This window comes from Leptopilina boulardi, unplaced genomic scaffold (assembly GCF_019393585.1).
Source record: "Leptopilina boulardi isolate dan_hultmark-lab unplaced genomic scaffold, ZJU_Lbou_2.1 LbouV2_121, whole genome shotgun sequence".
NCBI classification, from domain to species: Eukaryota; Metazoa; Arthropoda; class Insecta; order Hymenoptera; family Figitidae; genus Leptopilina; species Leptopilina boulardi.
Genome location: NW_026137665.1, coordinates 3843878 through 3862108, shown reverse-complemented (window position 1 = coordinate 3862108; position 18231 = coordinate 3843878). Strand labels below are relative to the sequence as shown.

General features: G+C 25.2%; 1 protein-coding gene across 3 annotated transcripts in view; it reads left to right on the top strand.

Annotated features, from left to right (window-relative positions):
- Positions 1–17577, top strand: part of LOC127285653 (ankyrin repeat and death domain-containing protein 1A-like) — a 75564-nt gene extending 57987 nt beyond the window's left edge. Inside the window, exons 13-14 of one of the 3 annotated variants that reach the window (XM_051311783.1) lie at positions 9746–9874; positions 16712–17577. In XM_051311783.1, coding sequence (XP_051167740.1) covers positions 9746–9874; positions 16712–16797 — 215 coding nt within the window. In that variant the 3' untranslated portion in view covers positions 16798–17577. Of the gene's footprint in view, positions 1–9697; positions 9875–16711 lie in introns of those variants that run through there. The other 2 variants (XM_051311777.1, XM_051311791.1) reach the window with 2 other exon arrangements.
- The last annotated feature ends 654 nt before the right edge of the window (positions 17578–18231 follow it).

The window sequence follows — 18231 nt, the reverse complement described above, 5'->3', positions numbered from 1 at the left end:
TCTAGATTAGTGATCTAGATTAATGATCTAGATTAGTGATCTAGATTTATGATCTAGATCTATGATCCAGATTAATGATCCAGAATAGTGATCTAGATTAATGATCTAGATTAGTGATCTAGATTAATGATCCAGATTAGTGATCTAGATTAATGATCTAGATTAGTGATCCAGATTAGTGATCCAGATTAGTGATCTAGATTAATGATCCAGATTAATGATCCAGATTAGTGATCTAGATTAGTGATCTAGATCTATGATCTAGATTAGTGATCTAGATCTATGATCTAGATTAGTGATCTAGATTAATGATCCAGATTAATGATCCAGATTAGTGATCTAGATTAGTGATCTAGATTAATGATCTAGATTAGTCATCTAGATATATTTTCTAAATTTATGATCTAGATTAATGATCTAGATTTGTGATCTAGATTTATGATCTAGATTAATGATCCAGATTAGTGATCTAGATTAGTGATCTAGATTAATGATCCAGATTAATGATCCACATTAGCGATCTAGATTAGTGATCTAGATCTATGATCTAGATTAGTGATCTAGATCTATGATCTAGATTAGTGATCCACATTAGTGATCGAGATTTATGATCTAGATTAGTGATCCAGGTTAGTGATCCAGATTAAATAAACCAGATTAGTGATCTAGATTAATGATCTAGATTAATGATCTAGATTAATGATCTAGATTAATGATCTAGATTAATGATCTAGATTAATGATCTAGATTAATGATCTAGATTAATGATCTAGATTAATGATCTAGATTAATGATCTAGATTAATGATCCAGGTTAGTGATCCAGATTAGTGATCTAGATTTATGATCGAGGGTGATCTAGATTAGTGATCTAGTTTAGTGATCTAAATTTATGATCTAGATTAATGATCTATATTAATGACCTAGATTAATTATCAAGATTAATAATCTAGATTAGTAATCTAGATTAATGATCCAGATTTATGATACTGATTAGTGATCTATATTAATGATCTATATTAATGACCTAGATTAATGATCTAGATTAGTGATCTAGATTAATGATCCAGAGTAATGATCCAGATTAGTGATCAAGATTAGTGATCTAGATTAATGATCCAGATTAATGATCCAGATTTGTGATCTAGATTAGTGATCTAGATTAATGATCCAGATTAATGATCCAGATTAGTGATCTTGATTAGTGATCTAGATCTATGATGTAGATTAGTGATCTAGATTTATGATCTAGATTAATGATTTACATTAATGATCTAGATTAGTGATCTATATTAAATAAACCAGATTAGTGATCTAGATTAATGATCTAGATTAATGATCCAGATTAGTTATCTAGATTAGTGATCTAGATTAATGATCTAAATTTATGATCTAGATTAATGATGTATTTATGATCTAGATTAGTGATCTAGATTTATGATCTAGATTAATGATCCAGATTAGTGTTCTATATTAATGATCTATATTAATGATCTACATTAATGATCTAGATTAGTGATCTAGATTTATTTTATAAATTAATGATCCAGATTAGTGATCTAGATTAATGATCTAGATTTATGATCTAGATTAATGATCCAGATTAGTGATCTAGATTAGTGATCTAGATTAATGATCCAGATTAGTGATCTAGATTAGTGATCTAGATTAGTGATCTAGATTAGTGATCTAGATCTATGATCTAGATTAATGATTTACATTAATGATCTAGATTAGTGATCTAGATTAAATAAACCATATTAGTGATCTACATTAATGATCTAGATTAATGATATAGATTAATGATCCAGGTTAGTGATCCAGATTAGTGATCTAGATTAATGATCCACATTAGTGATCTAGATTTATGATCTAGATTAGTGATCTATATTTATGATCTAGGGTGATCTAGATTAGTGATCTAGTTTAGTGATCTAAATTTATGATCTAGATTAATGATCTATATTAATGACCTAGATTAATGAACTAGATTAATGATCTAGATTAGTAATCTAGATTAATGATCCAGATTTATGATCCTGATTAGTGATCTATATTAATGATCTATATTAATGACCTAGATTAATATCTAGATTAATGATCTAGATTAGTGATCTAGATTAATGATCCAGATTAATGATCCAGATTAGTGATCTAGATTAGTGATCTAGATCTATGATCTAGATTAGTGATCTAGATTTATGATCTAGATTTATGATCTAAATTAATGATCTAGATTAAATAAACCAGATTAGTGATCTAGATTAATGATCTAGATTAATGATCTAGATTAATGATCTAGATTAATGATCTAGATTAATGATCTAGATTAATGATCTAGATTAATGATCCAGGTTAATGATCCAGATTAGTGATCTAGATTTATGATCTAGATTAGTGATCTTTATTAATGATCTATATTAATGACCTAGATTAATGATCTAGATGAATGATCTAGATTAGTGATCCAGATTAATGATCCAGATTAGTGATCTAGATTAGTGATCTAGATTAATGATCTAGATTAGTCATCTAGATTTATTTTCTAAATTTATGATCTAGATTAATGATCCAGATTAGTGATCTAGATTAATGATCTAGATTTATGATCTAGATTAATGATCCAGATTAGTGATCTAGATTAGTGATCTATATTAATGATCCAGATTAATGATCCACATTAGCGATCTAGATTAGTGATCTAGATCTATGATCTAGATTAGTGATCTAGATCTATGATCTAGATTAGTGATCTAGATTTATGATCTAGATTAATGATTTACATAAATGATCTAGATTAGTGATCTAGATTAGTGATCTAGATCTATGATCTAGATTAGTGATCTAGATTTATGATCTAGATTAATGATTTACATTAATGATCTAGATTAGTGATCTAGATTAAATAAACCATATTAGTGATCTACATTAATGATCTAGATTAATGATATAGATTAATGATCCAGGTTAGTGATCCAGATTAGTGATCTAGATTAATGATCCACATTAGTGATCTAGATCTATGATCTAGATTAGTGATCTAGATCTATGATCTAGATTAGTGATCTAGATCTATGATCTAGATTAGTGATCTAGATTTATGATCTAGATTAATGATTTACATAAATGATCTAGATTAGTGATCTAGATTAGTGATCTAGATCTATGATCTAGATTAGTGATCTAGATTTATGATCTAGATTAATGATTTACATTAATGATCTAGATTAGTGATCTAGATTAAATAAACCATATTAGTGATCTACATTAATGATCTAGATTAATGATATAGATTAATGATCCAGGTTAGTGATCCAGATTAGTGATCCAGATTAATGATCCAGATTAGTGATCTAGATTAGTGATCTAGATCTATGATCTAGATTAGTGATCTAGATTTATGATCTAGATTAATGATTTACATTAATGATCTAGATTAGTGATCTAGATTAATGATCCAGATTTATGATCCTGATTAGTGATTTATATTAATGATCCAGATTAATGATCCAGATTAGTGATCTAGATTAATGATCTAAATTTATGATCTAGATTAATGATGTATTTATGATCTAGATTAGTGATCTAGATTTATGATCTAGATTAATGATCCAGATTAGTGTTCTATATTAATGATCTATATTAATGATCTACATTAATGATCTATATTAGTGATCTAGATTTATTTTATAAATTAATGATCCAGATTAGTGATCTAGATTAATGATCTAGATTTGTGATCTAGATTTATGATCTAGATTAATGATCCAGATTAGTGATCTAGATTAGTGATCTAGATTAATGATCCAGATTAATGATCCAGATTAGTGATCTAGATTAGTGATCTAGATCTATGATCTAGATTAGTGATCTAGATTTATGATCTAGATTAATGATTTACATTAATGATCTAGATTAGTGATCTATATTAATGATCTACATTAATGATCTAGATTAGTGATCTAGATTTATTTTATAAATTAATGATCCAGATTAGTGATCTAGATTAATGATCTAGATTTGTGATCTAGATTTATGATCTAGATTAATGATCCAGATTAGTGATCTAGATTAGTGATCTAGTTTAGTGATCTAAATTTATGATCTAGATTAATGATCTATATTAATGACCTAGATTAATTATCTAGATTAATAATCTAGATTAGTAATCTAGATTAATGATCCAGATTTATGATCCTGATTAGTGATCTATATTAATGATCTATATTAATGACCTAGATTAATGATCTAGATTAGTGATCTAGATTAATGATCCAGAGTAATGATCCAGATTAGTGATCAAGATTAGTGATCTAGATTAATGATCCAGATTAATGATCCAGATTTGTGATCTAGATTAGTGATCTAGATTAATGATCCAGATTAATGATCCAGATTAGTGATCTTGATTAGTGATCTAGATCTATGATGTAGATTAGTGATCTAGATTTATGATCTAGATTAATGATTTACATTAATGATCTAGATTAGTGATCTAGATTAAATAAACCAGATTAGTGATCTAGATTAATGATCTAGATTAATGATCTAGATTAGTGATCTAGATTAATGATCTAGATTAATGATCCAGATTAATGATCCAGATTAGTGATCTAGATTAGTGATCTAGATCTATGATCTAGATTAGTGATCTAGATTTATGATCTAGATTAATGATTTACATTAATGATCTAGATTAGTGATCTATATTAATGATCTACATTAATGATCTAGATTAGTGATCTAGATTTATTTTATAAATTAATGATCCAGATTAGTGATCTAGATTAATGATCTAGATTTGTGATCTAGATTTATGATCTAGATTAATGATCCAGATTAGTGATCTAGATTAGTGATCTAGATTAATGATCCAGATTAATGATCCAGATTAGTGATCTAGATTAGTGATCTAGATCTATGATCTAGATTAGTGATCTAGTTTAGTGATCTAAATTTATGATCTAGATTAATGATCTATATTAATGACTTAGATTAATTATCTAGATTAATAATCTAGATTAGTAATCTAGATTAATGATCCAGATTTATGATACTGATTAGTGATCTATATTAATGATCTATATTAATGACCTAGATTAATGATCTAGATTAGTGATCTAGATTAATGATCCAGAGTAATGATCCAGATTAGTGATCAAGATTAGTGATCTAGATTAATGATCCAGATTAATGATCCAGATTTGTGATCTAGATTAGTGATCTAGATTTTTGATCCAGATTAATGATCCAGATTAGTGATCTTGATTAGTGATCTAGATCTATGATGTAGATTAGTGATCTAGATTTATGATCTAGATTAATGATTTACATTAATGATCTAGATTAGTGATCTAGATTAAATACACCAGATTAGTGATCTAGATTAATGATCTAGATTAATGATCCAGATTAGTTATCTAGATTAGTGATCTAGATTAATGATCTAAATTTATGATCTAGATTAATGATGTATTTATGATCTAGATTAGTGATCTAGATTTATGATCTAGATTAATGATCCAGATTAGTGATCTAGATTAATGATCTATATTAATGATCTAGATTAGTGATCTAGATTTATTTTCTAAATTTATGATCTAGATTAGTGATCTAGATTAGTGATCTAGATTAGTGATCTAGATTAGTGATCTAGATTAGTGATCTAGATTAGTGATCTAGATTAGTGATCTAGATTAGTGATCTAGATTAGTGATCTAGATTAGTGATCTAGATTAGTGATCTAGATTAGTGATCTAGATTAGTGATCTAGATTAGTGATCTATATTAATGACCTAGATTAATGATCTAGATTAATGATCTAGATTAATGATCTAGATTAATGATCTAGATTAATGATCTAGATTAGTAATCTAGATTAATGATCCAGATTTATGATCCTGATTAGTGATCTATATTAATGATCTATATTAATGACCAAGATTAATGATCTAGATTAATGATTTAGATTAGTGATCTAGATTAATGATCCAGATTAATGATCCAGGTTAGTGATCCAGATTAAATAAACCAGATTAGTGATCTAGATTAATGATCTAGATTAATGATCCAGGTTAGTGATCCAGATTAGTGATCTAGATTTATGATAGAGGGTGATCTAGATTAGTGATCTAGTGTAGTGATCTAAATTTATGATCTAGATTAATGATCTATATTAATGACCTAGATTAATGATCTAGATTAGTAATCTAGATTAATGATCCAGATTTATGATCCTGATTAGTGATCTATATTAATGATCTATATTAATGATCCAGATTAGTGATCTAGATTAATGATCTAAATTTATGATCTAGATTAATGATGTATTTATGATCTAGATTAGTGATCTAGATTTATGATCTAGATTAATGATCCAGATTAGTGTTCTATATTAATGATCTATATTAATGATCTACATTAATGATCTAGATTAGTGATCTAGATTTATTTTATAAATTAATGATCCAGATTAGTGATCTAGATTAATGATCTAGATTTATGATCTAGATTTATGATCTAGATTTATGATCTAGATTAATGATCCAGATTAATGATCCAGATTAGTGATCTTGATTAGTGATCTAGATCTATGATGTAGATTAGTGATCTAGATTTATGATCTAGATTAATGATTTACATTAATGATCTAGATTAGTGATCTAGATTAAATAAACCAGATTAGTGATCTAGATTAATGATCTAGATTAATGATCCAGATTAGTTATCTAGATTAGTGATCTAGATTAATGATCTAAATTTATGATCTAGATTAATGATGTATTTATGATCTAGATTAGTGATCTAGATTTATGATCTAGATTAATGATCCAGATTAGTGATCTAGATTAATGATCTATATTAATGATCTAGATTAGTGATCTAGATTTATTTTCTAAATTTATGATCTAGATTAGTGATCTAGATTAGTGATCTAGATTAGTGATCTAGATTAGTGATCTAGATTAGTGATCTAGATTAGTGATCTAGATTAGTGATCTAGATTAGTGATCTAGATTAGTGATCTAGATTAGTGATCTATATTAATGACCTAGATTAATGATCTAGATTAATGATCTAGATTAATGATCTAGATTAATGATCTAGATTAGTAATCTAGATTAATGATCCAGATTTATGATCCTGATTAGTGATCTATATTAATGATCTATATTAATGACCAAGATTAATGATCTAGATTAATGATTTAGATTAGTGATCTAGATTAATGATCCAGATTAATGATCCAGGTTAGTGATCCAGATTAAATAAACCAGATTAGTGATCTAGATTAATGATCTAGATTAATGATCCAGGTTAGTGATCCAGATTAGTGATCTAGATTTATGATAGAGGGTGATCTAGATTAGTGATCTAGTGTAGTGATCTAAATTTATGATCTAGATTAATGATCTATATTAATGACCTAGATTAATGATCTAGATTAGTAATCTAGATTAATGATCCAGATTTATGATCCTGATTAGTGATCTATATTAATGATCTATATTAATGATCCAGATTAGTGATCTAGATTAATGATCTAAATTTATGATCTAGATTAATGATGTATTTATGATCTAGATTAGTGATCTAGATTTATGATCTAGATTAATGATCCAGATTAGTGTTCTATATTAATGATCTATATTAATGATCTACATTAATGATCTAGATTAGTGATCTAGATTTATTTTATAAATTAATGATCCAGATTAGTGATCTAGATTAATGATCTAGATTTATGATCTAGATTTATGATCTAGATTTATGATCTAGATTAATGATCCAGATTAGTGATCTAGATTAGTGATCTAGATTAATGATCCAGATTAATGATCCAGATTAATGATCCAGATTAGTGATCTAGATTAGTGATCTAGATCTATGATCTAGATTAGTGATCTAGATTTATGATCTAGATTAATGATTTACATTAATGATCTAGATTAGTGATCTAGATTAAATAAACCATATTAGTGATCTACATTAATGATCTAGATTAATGATAGATTAATGATCCAGGTTAGTGATCCAGATTAGTGATCTAGATTAATGATCCACATTAGTGATCTAGATTTATGATCTAGATTAGTGATCTATATTTATGATCTAGGGTGATCTAGATTAGTGATCTAGTTTAGTGATCTAAATTTATGATCTAGATTAATGATCTATATTAATGACCTAGATTAATGATCCAGATTTATGATCCTGATTAGTGATCTATATTAATGATCTATATTAATGACCAAGATTAATGATCTAGATTAATGATCTAGATTAATGATCTAGATTAATGATCTAGATTAATGATCCAGGTTAGTGATCCAGATTAGTGATCTAGATTTATGATCGAGGGTGATCTAGATTAGTGATCTAGTTTAGTGATCTAAATTTATGATCTAGATTAATGATCTATATTAATGACCTAGATTAATGATCTATATTAATGACCTAGATTAATTATCTAGATTAATAATCTAGATTAGTAATCTAGATTAATGATCCAGATTTATGATCCTGATTAGTGATCTATATTAATGATCTATATTAATGACCTAGATTAATGATCTAGATTAGTGATCTAGATTAATGATCCAGAGTAATGATCCAGATTAGTGATCTAGATTAGTGATCTAGATTAATGATCCAGATTAATGATCCAGATTAATGATCCAGTTTAATGATCCAGATTAGTGATCTAGATTAGTGATCTAGATTAGTGATCTAGATTAGTGATCTAGATTAGTGATCTAGATTAGTGATCTAGATTAGTGATCTAGATTAGTGATCTAGATTAGCGATCTAGATTAGTGATCTAGTTTAGTGATCTATATTAGTGATCTAGATTAGTGATCTAGATTATTGATCTAGATTAGTGATCTGGATTAGTGATCTAGATTATTGATCTAGATTAGTGATCTAGATTGATGATCTAGATTAGTGATCTAGATTGATGATCTAGGTTAGTGATCTAGATTGATGATCTAGATTAGTGATCTGGATTAGTGATCTAGATTATTGATCTAGATTAGTGATCTAGATTTATGATCTAGATTAATGATCTAGTATTATCTAGTTTAATAATCTAGTTGACCGATTCAATTTAGTGATCTAGTTTACTGGTCTCGTTTATTGATTTAAATTGTACAATTTAGACATTTATAGAAAAATTGAAACCTTATTAAAATAATGTACTAATTTTTTTTCATTAATAGATAATTAAAATAATAATTGTTTTAATGAACAGCTTTTAAGGTAATAATTCTCTTAAGTATTTAAAGTTTAAAATAATATTTTCAAATACCTTGAAAAAGCTGTATACTCAGAAATATTAGATATAATATTTGTCCAAAAATTGGAATAGTTAAACCATGTGCACACTTACTCTAATGTATTATAATTATATTTTTAACATAATAAAAATATGGATTATAAAAAACAAATTAGAAACCCATTACAATTTTTAATGCAAATAAATAAACATTTTTATTAAAATTTTAGTTCAGAAGTAAATACGATTTAAAATAAAATATCTATGTTTATAATTAAAATTTTCAAAAAAAAAAAAAAAATAGAAATAATTGATATCTTTTAAAAATTCCAATTTCCACGAAAAAACGAGAGAATCGAATAACTTTGGAGTTAGTTAGCTTAGCACTTCGTGATTTGCACCTCGTGATGTTCCTGTAAAGAATGAGAGGAGCAGCCTTATGAAATGGACGATAAAGATGCGCTCGTAGGTCCTTCGAGTTACAAGGAGCATGGATACCGGATGCTGTTAATCTGGGTTTCCGGCCTTAATCCCGAGGTCAATATCATGAAAGAACTACTTGAAGCTCTATGTGCAATTGGCAGGAAGACAGCCGCTGGTAAGTTTCATCAATTAATTGTAAATTAAAATTTAAAACACTCCATATAGGGGAGTTTCAGCATGGTTGGGACAGTTTTTGACTTGTGCCCATAACTTCCGTTTTAGAATAAATTTTAAATTCTCTCGTATATGATTGGAAAGATACACTAAAGTGGAATGTTTCTTCTGAACATCAGAAAATGATTGGGTCAAAAGTGTAAAAGTTACAGGCATTTAAAAAAAAAAAAATTTTGTCGTGTAGGTTGGGCCAGGGCTTGATGCTTGGGCCACTGTAGTAAATCAATATGAAATGAAGGAAATTGACCAAAAAGGACCCGCAAATGGCAGAAAAATACTGAAATTGAGCTGAAAATGATAAAATAAAATCTGAAATTAAAATAAAATTAGCCCCCTGAACCAAAATCCGATTATTCGCGAAATTGGTCTAAAAAGTTAAAAAATAGTACCAAAATTTATTAAAATCAATGATTTTTTAATAGAAATGGCATTTTTGACTCTTTTTTTCTATAAAAAATTGAATTTTCGATGTCTGGACGTATGATAATATTAGAAAATTGGTGAGTGGCCCAACCATGACGAACGGCGTCATAAACAAAAACACGTTAAACAAACATAATAACAATAACGCTAAATAATGCTTGAAACTTTTAAATTACATTGTAATGATCAATTTCTGTCATTTTATTTTGTTGTTTGCTCATTCCTTCTGTTATTTAATCGACTTTTCTGTCACTGTGGAAAAGTTTTGGGTTGTCATTTTAGCACTTATTTTGGTTTTCTTGAAAAATTAAATGTTTATTGCAATTGCACTTTACTGTAACTGACGTGAAAGGTTAGTTGCCATCACTAGCAAGTATTTGCATAATAAAATAGAGGGCGCCAGTGTGCTAGAGCCATAAACACAGGGGTGGCCCAACCATGCTGACTCCCTCTCCCCCCTATATATATATTTTTTAAATAATTTTAAAAACTCACAATTTTGAAAAATTAAGAAATAATATAATTATTAAAATTTTTAAATAGGAAAAAAGGTGCAAATTTTTTAATTTAAAAAAAGTTGTATTACTTTTTTTGTACTGAAAGCAGGGTGACTGCAGAGTTTTATTTTCAAAATTCCCTAACTTTTCCATGACTAATTTCTTTTTTCTCTAACTAACAATTTAACTTAAAATCAGAATTGTACAAAATCTTTCAAAGAGAAAAACTGTTTTTAAAAATTGGATAAAAATTAAAATTCTTGTTCATTAATTTTTAAGAAAAAATATGAAATGTTTATTAATTATTATTTAACAATAAATTTTAACTTAAAATATATTTTTTTGAAAATTGTACAACTGGATCTTTTGAATTTTGGTAAAATCAATTTTAAATATATTTTTAGTTCTGTTAAAAACTACTTTTTAGTTCGAGGTTATGTTAATGGGTTCAACCTTCATAAAAAAGTAAAATTTTGATATGCAATTTATGGTTTCTTTAAATAAAAATTACATGACTTTTAAAGATTTATTATTATTATTATTTATTTATTTATTTTTTCCTTATCAATGGAAGGCCCTGTTGAAAATTCCGACCTCGTTTACGACGTCGTATTCTAAGTAGTTTGCGACGTAGTAAACGACGTAGTAAACGACGTAGTAAACGAAGTAGTAAACGACGTCGTAAATGAAAGCGGAATTTGGGATAGCAAACTACGTCGTTTACTACGTCGTTTACTACGTCGTTTACGATGTCGTTTACTACGTCGTTTACTACGTCGTTTACGATGTTGCAAAAATTATTTTAATATTATTTATTTAGTAATTTAGTAAGTCCAATATCCAATATTAAAAATTTTAATAATAATTTAAAAAATCAATAATTTAAAAAAAAATTTATTTTTATTATTTTTTTATAGTTATTATTATTATTTTATTTTTAATATTTAAATTAAAATAAAAAAATGGTCATCAAAATATTAGTGAAACCATTTCTTCCAAAAAAGAATTTGTCTCAAATCCAATAAAGGAGAGACATCGGGCAGAAAAAAATTTCTACAAAAAAAAAATTTTCGATCACTGCTTATATACCAATCTAAAGGCACCTCAACTGCGAGAAACAGTTATGATGTTCGCCCTCCCTGTGGCGTTGAGCGAACTTAAGTCCAGAGCTGAGCCATCAGCGCAGCGCGGAAACATTTGAAAAATTTGATTTTATTAGATATTTTATTTTATTTTAAATATGACAAATAATTAACTTAATAAATAATTAATGTCATAAATAATTATTAATAACATAATGTCATACTTAATAATTCGTTAATTAATTATTTTTAACGAAAATTTGACAAAAACAAAATTTGTTGGCCAAAAAAAATATTACCATTAAAAAATAATTTTTTTGTTAAAATTTCGTAGTAAAAAAAATTTTTTCAAGACAATTATTTGTGACCTAAAAAAATATCACGATGAGAATATAATTAACAAAAAAAATTACTCGTAGCACAGAAAAAATTTCACCATGAGAAAATAATTTTTTTTAAATTTTATTTGTAAAAAATTTATTGGTAGCTCAAAAAAAATATCACGATGAGAAAATAATTTTTTGTCAAATTTTCTCTGTAAATAAATTAATTAACTAAATAACGTACCGTAAAACGGGGTTATTTCGCTCATTGCGGGTAAATTCGCTCACCCACTTTTATGCTTTATTTCAGCTTTAAAATAAAGTTTAATACATTTATTACCAGGTTAAATTTTCGTAATAAAAAAATTAATTAATTTATTATTAAGCTAACTAGCAAAATTAAACGCGCGCAAGCGCGCCAAATTGAGGATTTAATTATTTGTTATAAAGAAATTAAAGATTAATATTATTAATAATAATTTAATTTATTAGAATATTATAACATATTAAATGATAATAATGAAAATTATATGTTTACAGGCCTCGGATTATACGACTTTTTCCGACTTTTTTCAAAAATACGACTTTTATCAACTTATTTTAATAAAATGCGACTTGTTTTTTACATTTGAAAAGAAAATGTAAATAAAATACATTTTTTTTGGTATAAAATGTAGATCTTCTTCAGATCTTCTTCAATTCAATTATTTAACAAATTTTGAACTAAAATGATTCTTCACTAAATTAATTATTTTTAATAATTTTAATGAAATACATCACAAATTCAATTATATCAAAATTATTTTTCAATTAAAATTTTTATGAAATTTAACAATTGTTTATAATTTAAAAAAAAATATCACAATAAAATTGAATTATTTTTTAAAAATTTCAATTCAAGATAAACTAAAATTCAATTATTACCCGAAATTTTAATTCAAAATCAATTAAAATTCAATAATTATCCAAAATTTTCAATTTAAAATTTAATTATTTACCAAGTTTTCAATTTAAAATGAAATAAAATTCAATTATTTTCTAAAATTTCTATTCAAAATTAATTATCCAAATTTTCAATCAAAAATGAACTTAAATTAAATTATTATAAAAAATTTCAAGTAAAATTCAAGTATTTCCCAAAATTTTTAATTCAAAATGAACTGAAGTACAATTATTTTCCAAATTTAAAATCAAAATTAAATTTCATTATTCTCAAAAATTTTAATTCAAAATTAATTGAATTTTCAATAATTTGAATTTAAAAGCATCTAAAATTTCTAAAATTTTCCATCGAAATTTTTTTTTTTTGAAATTTAATAATTTCAATTATAACTCTAAGGAAATTCAATTATTTTTAACTATTTTAATAATATTCTTTGAAAATTCAACTATGTGAAACCATTTTTCAATTAAAAATGATTTTCAAATTATTGTATTTTGTCCGCATTTTCTAATAAATTTTTAGTGAAATCATCTAAAATTTTAATTACAAAACACTTAAAGTTTCAATTAATTTCAAAAATCTCAATTTTAAATCTTTGAAAATTCAATTAAATTTAAAAAATGTTTTCCAAAAATTGTTTGATAAATTATTTTTAGATCTGTAAAATTTAATAATTGTTTGAAAATTAACTATATCTTTTGAAATTTAATTATTTCTAAAAATTTCAACTTTAACCCTTCGAAAAGGATTATTATTAAAAAAAAATTTTTATTTAAAAATCTGTAAAATATTTTTGTTAAAATGAAAAACAAATCCACTTTTTTTTGGAATATAAATCGACTAAAACGACTGTTTTGTGTCTTTAAGTTGATTCGAGGCCTGTGTTTTTATAATTAATATTTAATAGGTAATCGTTGGCCCCTGGTACCTTAAAAATAAATTTTTTTCAAATTACTATCTTGTACGAAATTTCCTGGCGCATCTTTTTTCTCATTATAAATTTTTTGTATTTGTATACAATTTTTGAATCAATATACAACTTTAAAAAAATTTTCGTTGGTAAACGTTGTGTACTTCAGCTTCGTGAATTGAATTTTCGAATTTGGAATTTTAAAGAAACTTATTCCGAAATTTGGAAACACAATTATACAACTTTGGCAAAAATGAGAAAAAGAATTGTCAAAATTTGACACGTCATAAGATTACTATATTCAAAAAAATACGTGAAATCAGAAAAGGCCAACTTCAAGTTAGGACAGAAAGACAGACCAAACATTTTATTATTATATAATTATTTAATTAATTTTTTTTACAGAGAAATTTTGACAAATAAAATTATTTTCTCATCGTGATATTTTATTTGGGCCACAAATAATTTTTTTATTGAGAAAATTTTAAAATAAGTAAATTTCTCATCGTAATATTTTTTTGTGCTACGTATAATTTTTTTGTTAAATTTTTTTACAGAGAAATTTTTACAACAAAATTATTTTTCATCGTGATTTTTTTTAAAAACACGAATTTTTTTTTTCAAAGAAAATTTGAAAAAAAATTATTATTTTATCATTGTGATATTCTTTTGTGCTACGAATAAATTTTTGGTAAATTTTCGTAGTAAAAAAAATCAACGATTTATTACGGTATTTAGTGAATTAATTGTTTTTAAGAGAAAATTTGACAAAAAAGTTATTTTCTTATCGTGATATAATTTTTTTAGGCCACAAAATATTTTTTTTACAGAGAAAATTTAAAGATAATTAAATTTCTCATCTTGATATTATTTTTGTTCTACAAATATTTTTTTGTTACATTTTCGTAGTAAAAAATTAAGTAACTATAATAATTACCGTAAAACAGGGTTATTTCGCTCAGTGCGGGTAAAGTCGCTCACCCATTTTTTTGCTTTAAATTTGATTAAAAACTAAAATTTAGTATTTCTATTAACAAATTTAACATTTTTACCTGCTAATAAAGGTATTAAACTTTATTTTAAAGCTGAAATAAAGCATAAAAGTGGGTGAGCGAATTTACCCGCAATGAGCGAAATAACCCCGTTTTACGGTACGTTATTTAGTTAATTAATTTATTTACAGAGAAAATTTGACAAAAAATTATTTTCTCATCGTGATATTTTTTTTGAGCTACCAATAAATTTTTTACAAATAAAATTAAAAAAAAATTATTTTCTCATGGTGAAATTTTTTCTGTGCTACGAGTAATTTTTTTTGTTAATTATATTCTCATCGTGATATTTTTTAAGGTCACAAATAATTGTCTTGAAAAAATTTTTTTTACTACGAAATTTTAACAAAAAAATTATTTTTTAATGGTAATATTTTTTTTGGCCAACAAATTTTGTTTTTGTCAAATTTTCGTTAAAAATAATTAATTAACGAATTATTAAGTATGACATTATGTTATTAATAATTATTTATGACATTAATTATTTATTAAGTTAATTATTTGTCATATTTAAAATAAAATAAAATATCTAATAAAATCAAATTTTTCAAATGTTTCCGCGCTGCGCTGATGGCTCAGCTCTGGACTTAAGTTCGCTCAACGCCACAGGGAGGGCGAACATCATAACTGTTTCTCGCAGTTGAGGTGCCTTTAGATTGGTATATAAGCAGTGATCGAAAATTTTTTTTTTGTAGAAATTTTTTTCTGCCCGATGTCTCTCCTTTATTGGATTTGAGACAAATTCTTTTTTGGAAGAAATGGTTTCACTAATATTTTGATGACCATTTTTTTATTTTAATTTAAATATTAAAAATAAAATAATAATAATAACTATAAAAAAATAATAAAAATAAATTTTTTTTTAAATTATTATTAAAATTTTTAATATTGGATATTGGACTTACTAAATTACTAAATAAATAATATTAAAATAATTTTTGCAACATCGTAAACGACGTAGTAAACGACGTAGTAAACGACGTAGTAAACGACATCGTAAACGACGTAGTAAACGACGTAGTAAACGACGTAGTTTGCTATCCCAAATTCCGCTTTCATTTACGACGTCGTTTACTACTTCGTTTACTACGTCGTTTACTACGTCGTTTACTACGTCGCAAACTACTTAGAATACGACGTCGTAAACGAGGTCGGAATTTTCAACAGGGGGGATTAATAAAATTTCAATTCATCGAAATTTACGTTAATTTTGGGGGAATAAATTTAATTTTTGTTAATTTTTTCATAATTCTCAATAATCGATAATATTATTTCTATCATTTCGAACAATAAATTGTATGCATTCTAAAAACTAATTTCATATCTTTAAAAAATAAAAATTTATAAATTCTCAAAAAGATATTATTTTTAAAAAAATTTTAATAAATATAGAATAATTTTAGCTCCAAAAAAATTGGCTCTTGTCAAAATTGTAAATTTCTATGGATTTTTAAATTTCACACCCTTCTTTTAAAATATTAACGTAATATTAAATAATACCTACGCATTATAAATAAATGTATAAAAACACCTATTTTGCATTTTTAGAATCCATCCGCAAACATCAGGACAAAGCATTCGAGGAAAAGTCAAAATCGAGCAAACAACATTGTCATAGATGTACAATAACGTAAATATGAATTTCAATTGAAAAAGATACATTGGTTGTTCAAAACAAAAAAAAACAAAAAAGTGAATCTCGTTTCTTTTATGTATTATTTTTTCCATTTAAAAAAAAAATTGATAAAAAAACAACAGACTTCTCTATAACGTTATGAAATGAAAAATTCAATAAAAGATAAAATTTCATAAAAGTGCGAATATTTTTCAGAATATATTCGAAACATTGAAATTGGATGTGTATTGTATATGTACGCTTATACATTTAGCTATTTCTTTTATGTTAAACAATCGTATATACCTATTTATTAATTTACTTTATGTAAAATTTAAAATTATAAAATTAATTTCTTTTTTCAACAAAATTTTACACTTTAACCTACTGGAATTTTTTTCTTCGTAACTTTATTACAATAACTTTTTTTTTATAATGGAAAACGGTTCAATTCTCAATGTGCATTGAAAAAATAAATTAAAAAAAAAAATTTATAAAAAGCTGCTTGAAAAATCCATGACATATTTATAGAGAGAATATAATATAATATATATGAAACTCTACGCCAGTAAAAAAATCGCTTTTTAGCTCGATTGTTTCTAAAATGTGAAAAAAAACTAACAATCAATGTTCCAAAAAAAGCAAGTAAACAATTTGAAAATGAAAAAATAACTAGTTATTATATTAATGAAATTTTTGAACTCAATGTCTTTTTCGAATAAACAAAAAAAGGTCCAAAATTGTAAATATGTATGCTTTTGGTGTACCGTATATATAATAAATTTACTTCTTTACTGAATATTGTTAATTCTATATTATTCTTTGGTATAAAAAATCAAAATACATTTTACTTTTATTTTTCGCTTATAATAATAATAATAATAATAATAATAATAATTAAATAAGAATAACAATTAATATTGTTACAATTATTATTATAAAAATTAGGTATCCCAAAAACTTTTTCATGCATACACTTTTGAATGTTAGTATTTTGCTTTATATACACTAAAAACAATAGTATTAAATCAAGAAAACCTATTTTCTTTAATCAATGATACTTCTTTTTCAGTGTACTTATGAATGTTTTAATATTTTGTTATTAATAAATCTTGTCTATGGATCGTTTTGTTTTTTAATAAGAAACAATGACAAGTTAAAGAAAATAAAATTATTATTATTATTATTAATCATAATTATTATTAAAATATACTTTTTTTTAGTAACAATAATAAAAATTAAAATTTATTTTATTTATTTACTTAAAGTGATCAACATTTTTTTTCCCCTAAAAAATTTAATAAAAAACTGTTTTTTTAAGGATTCTCCAGGGGGGGGGGGGTGCGGAGTAAGGGGACAGTTTCTATTCTTTCCGTGTGAAGGCTCACAAGTTTGCAACCTTAGAAAAAATAAATTTTTATTTCATAAGTAAGGTTCTTGTCCTTATTGATAG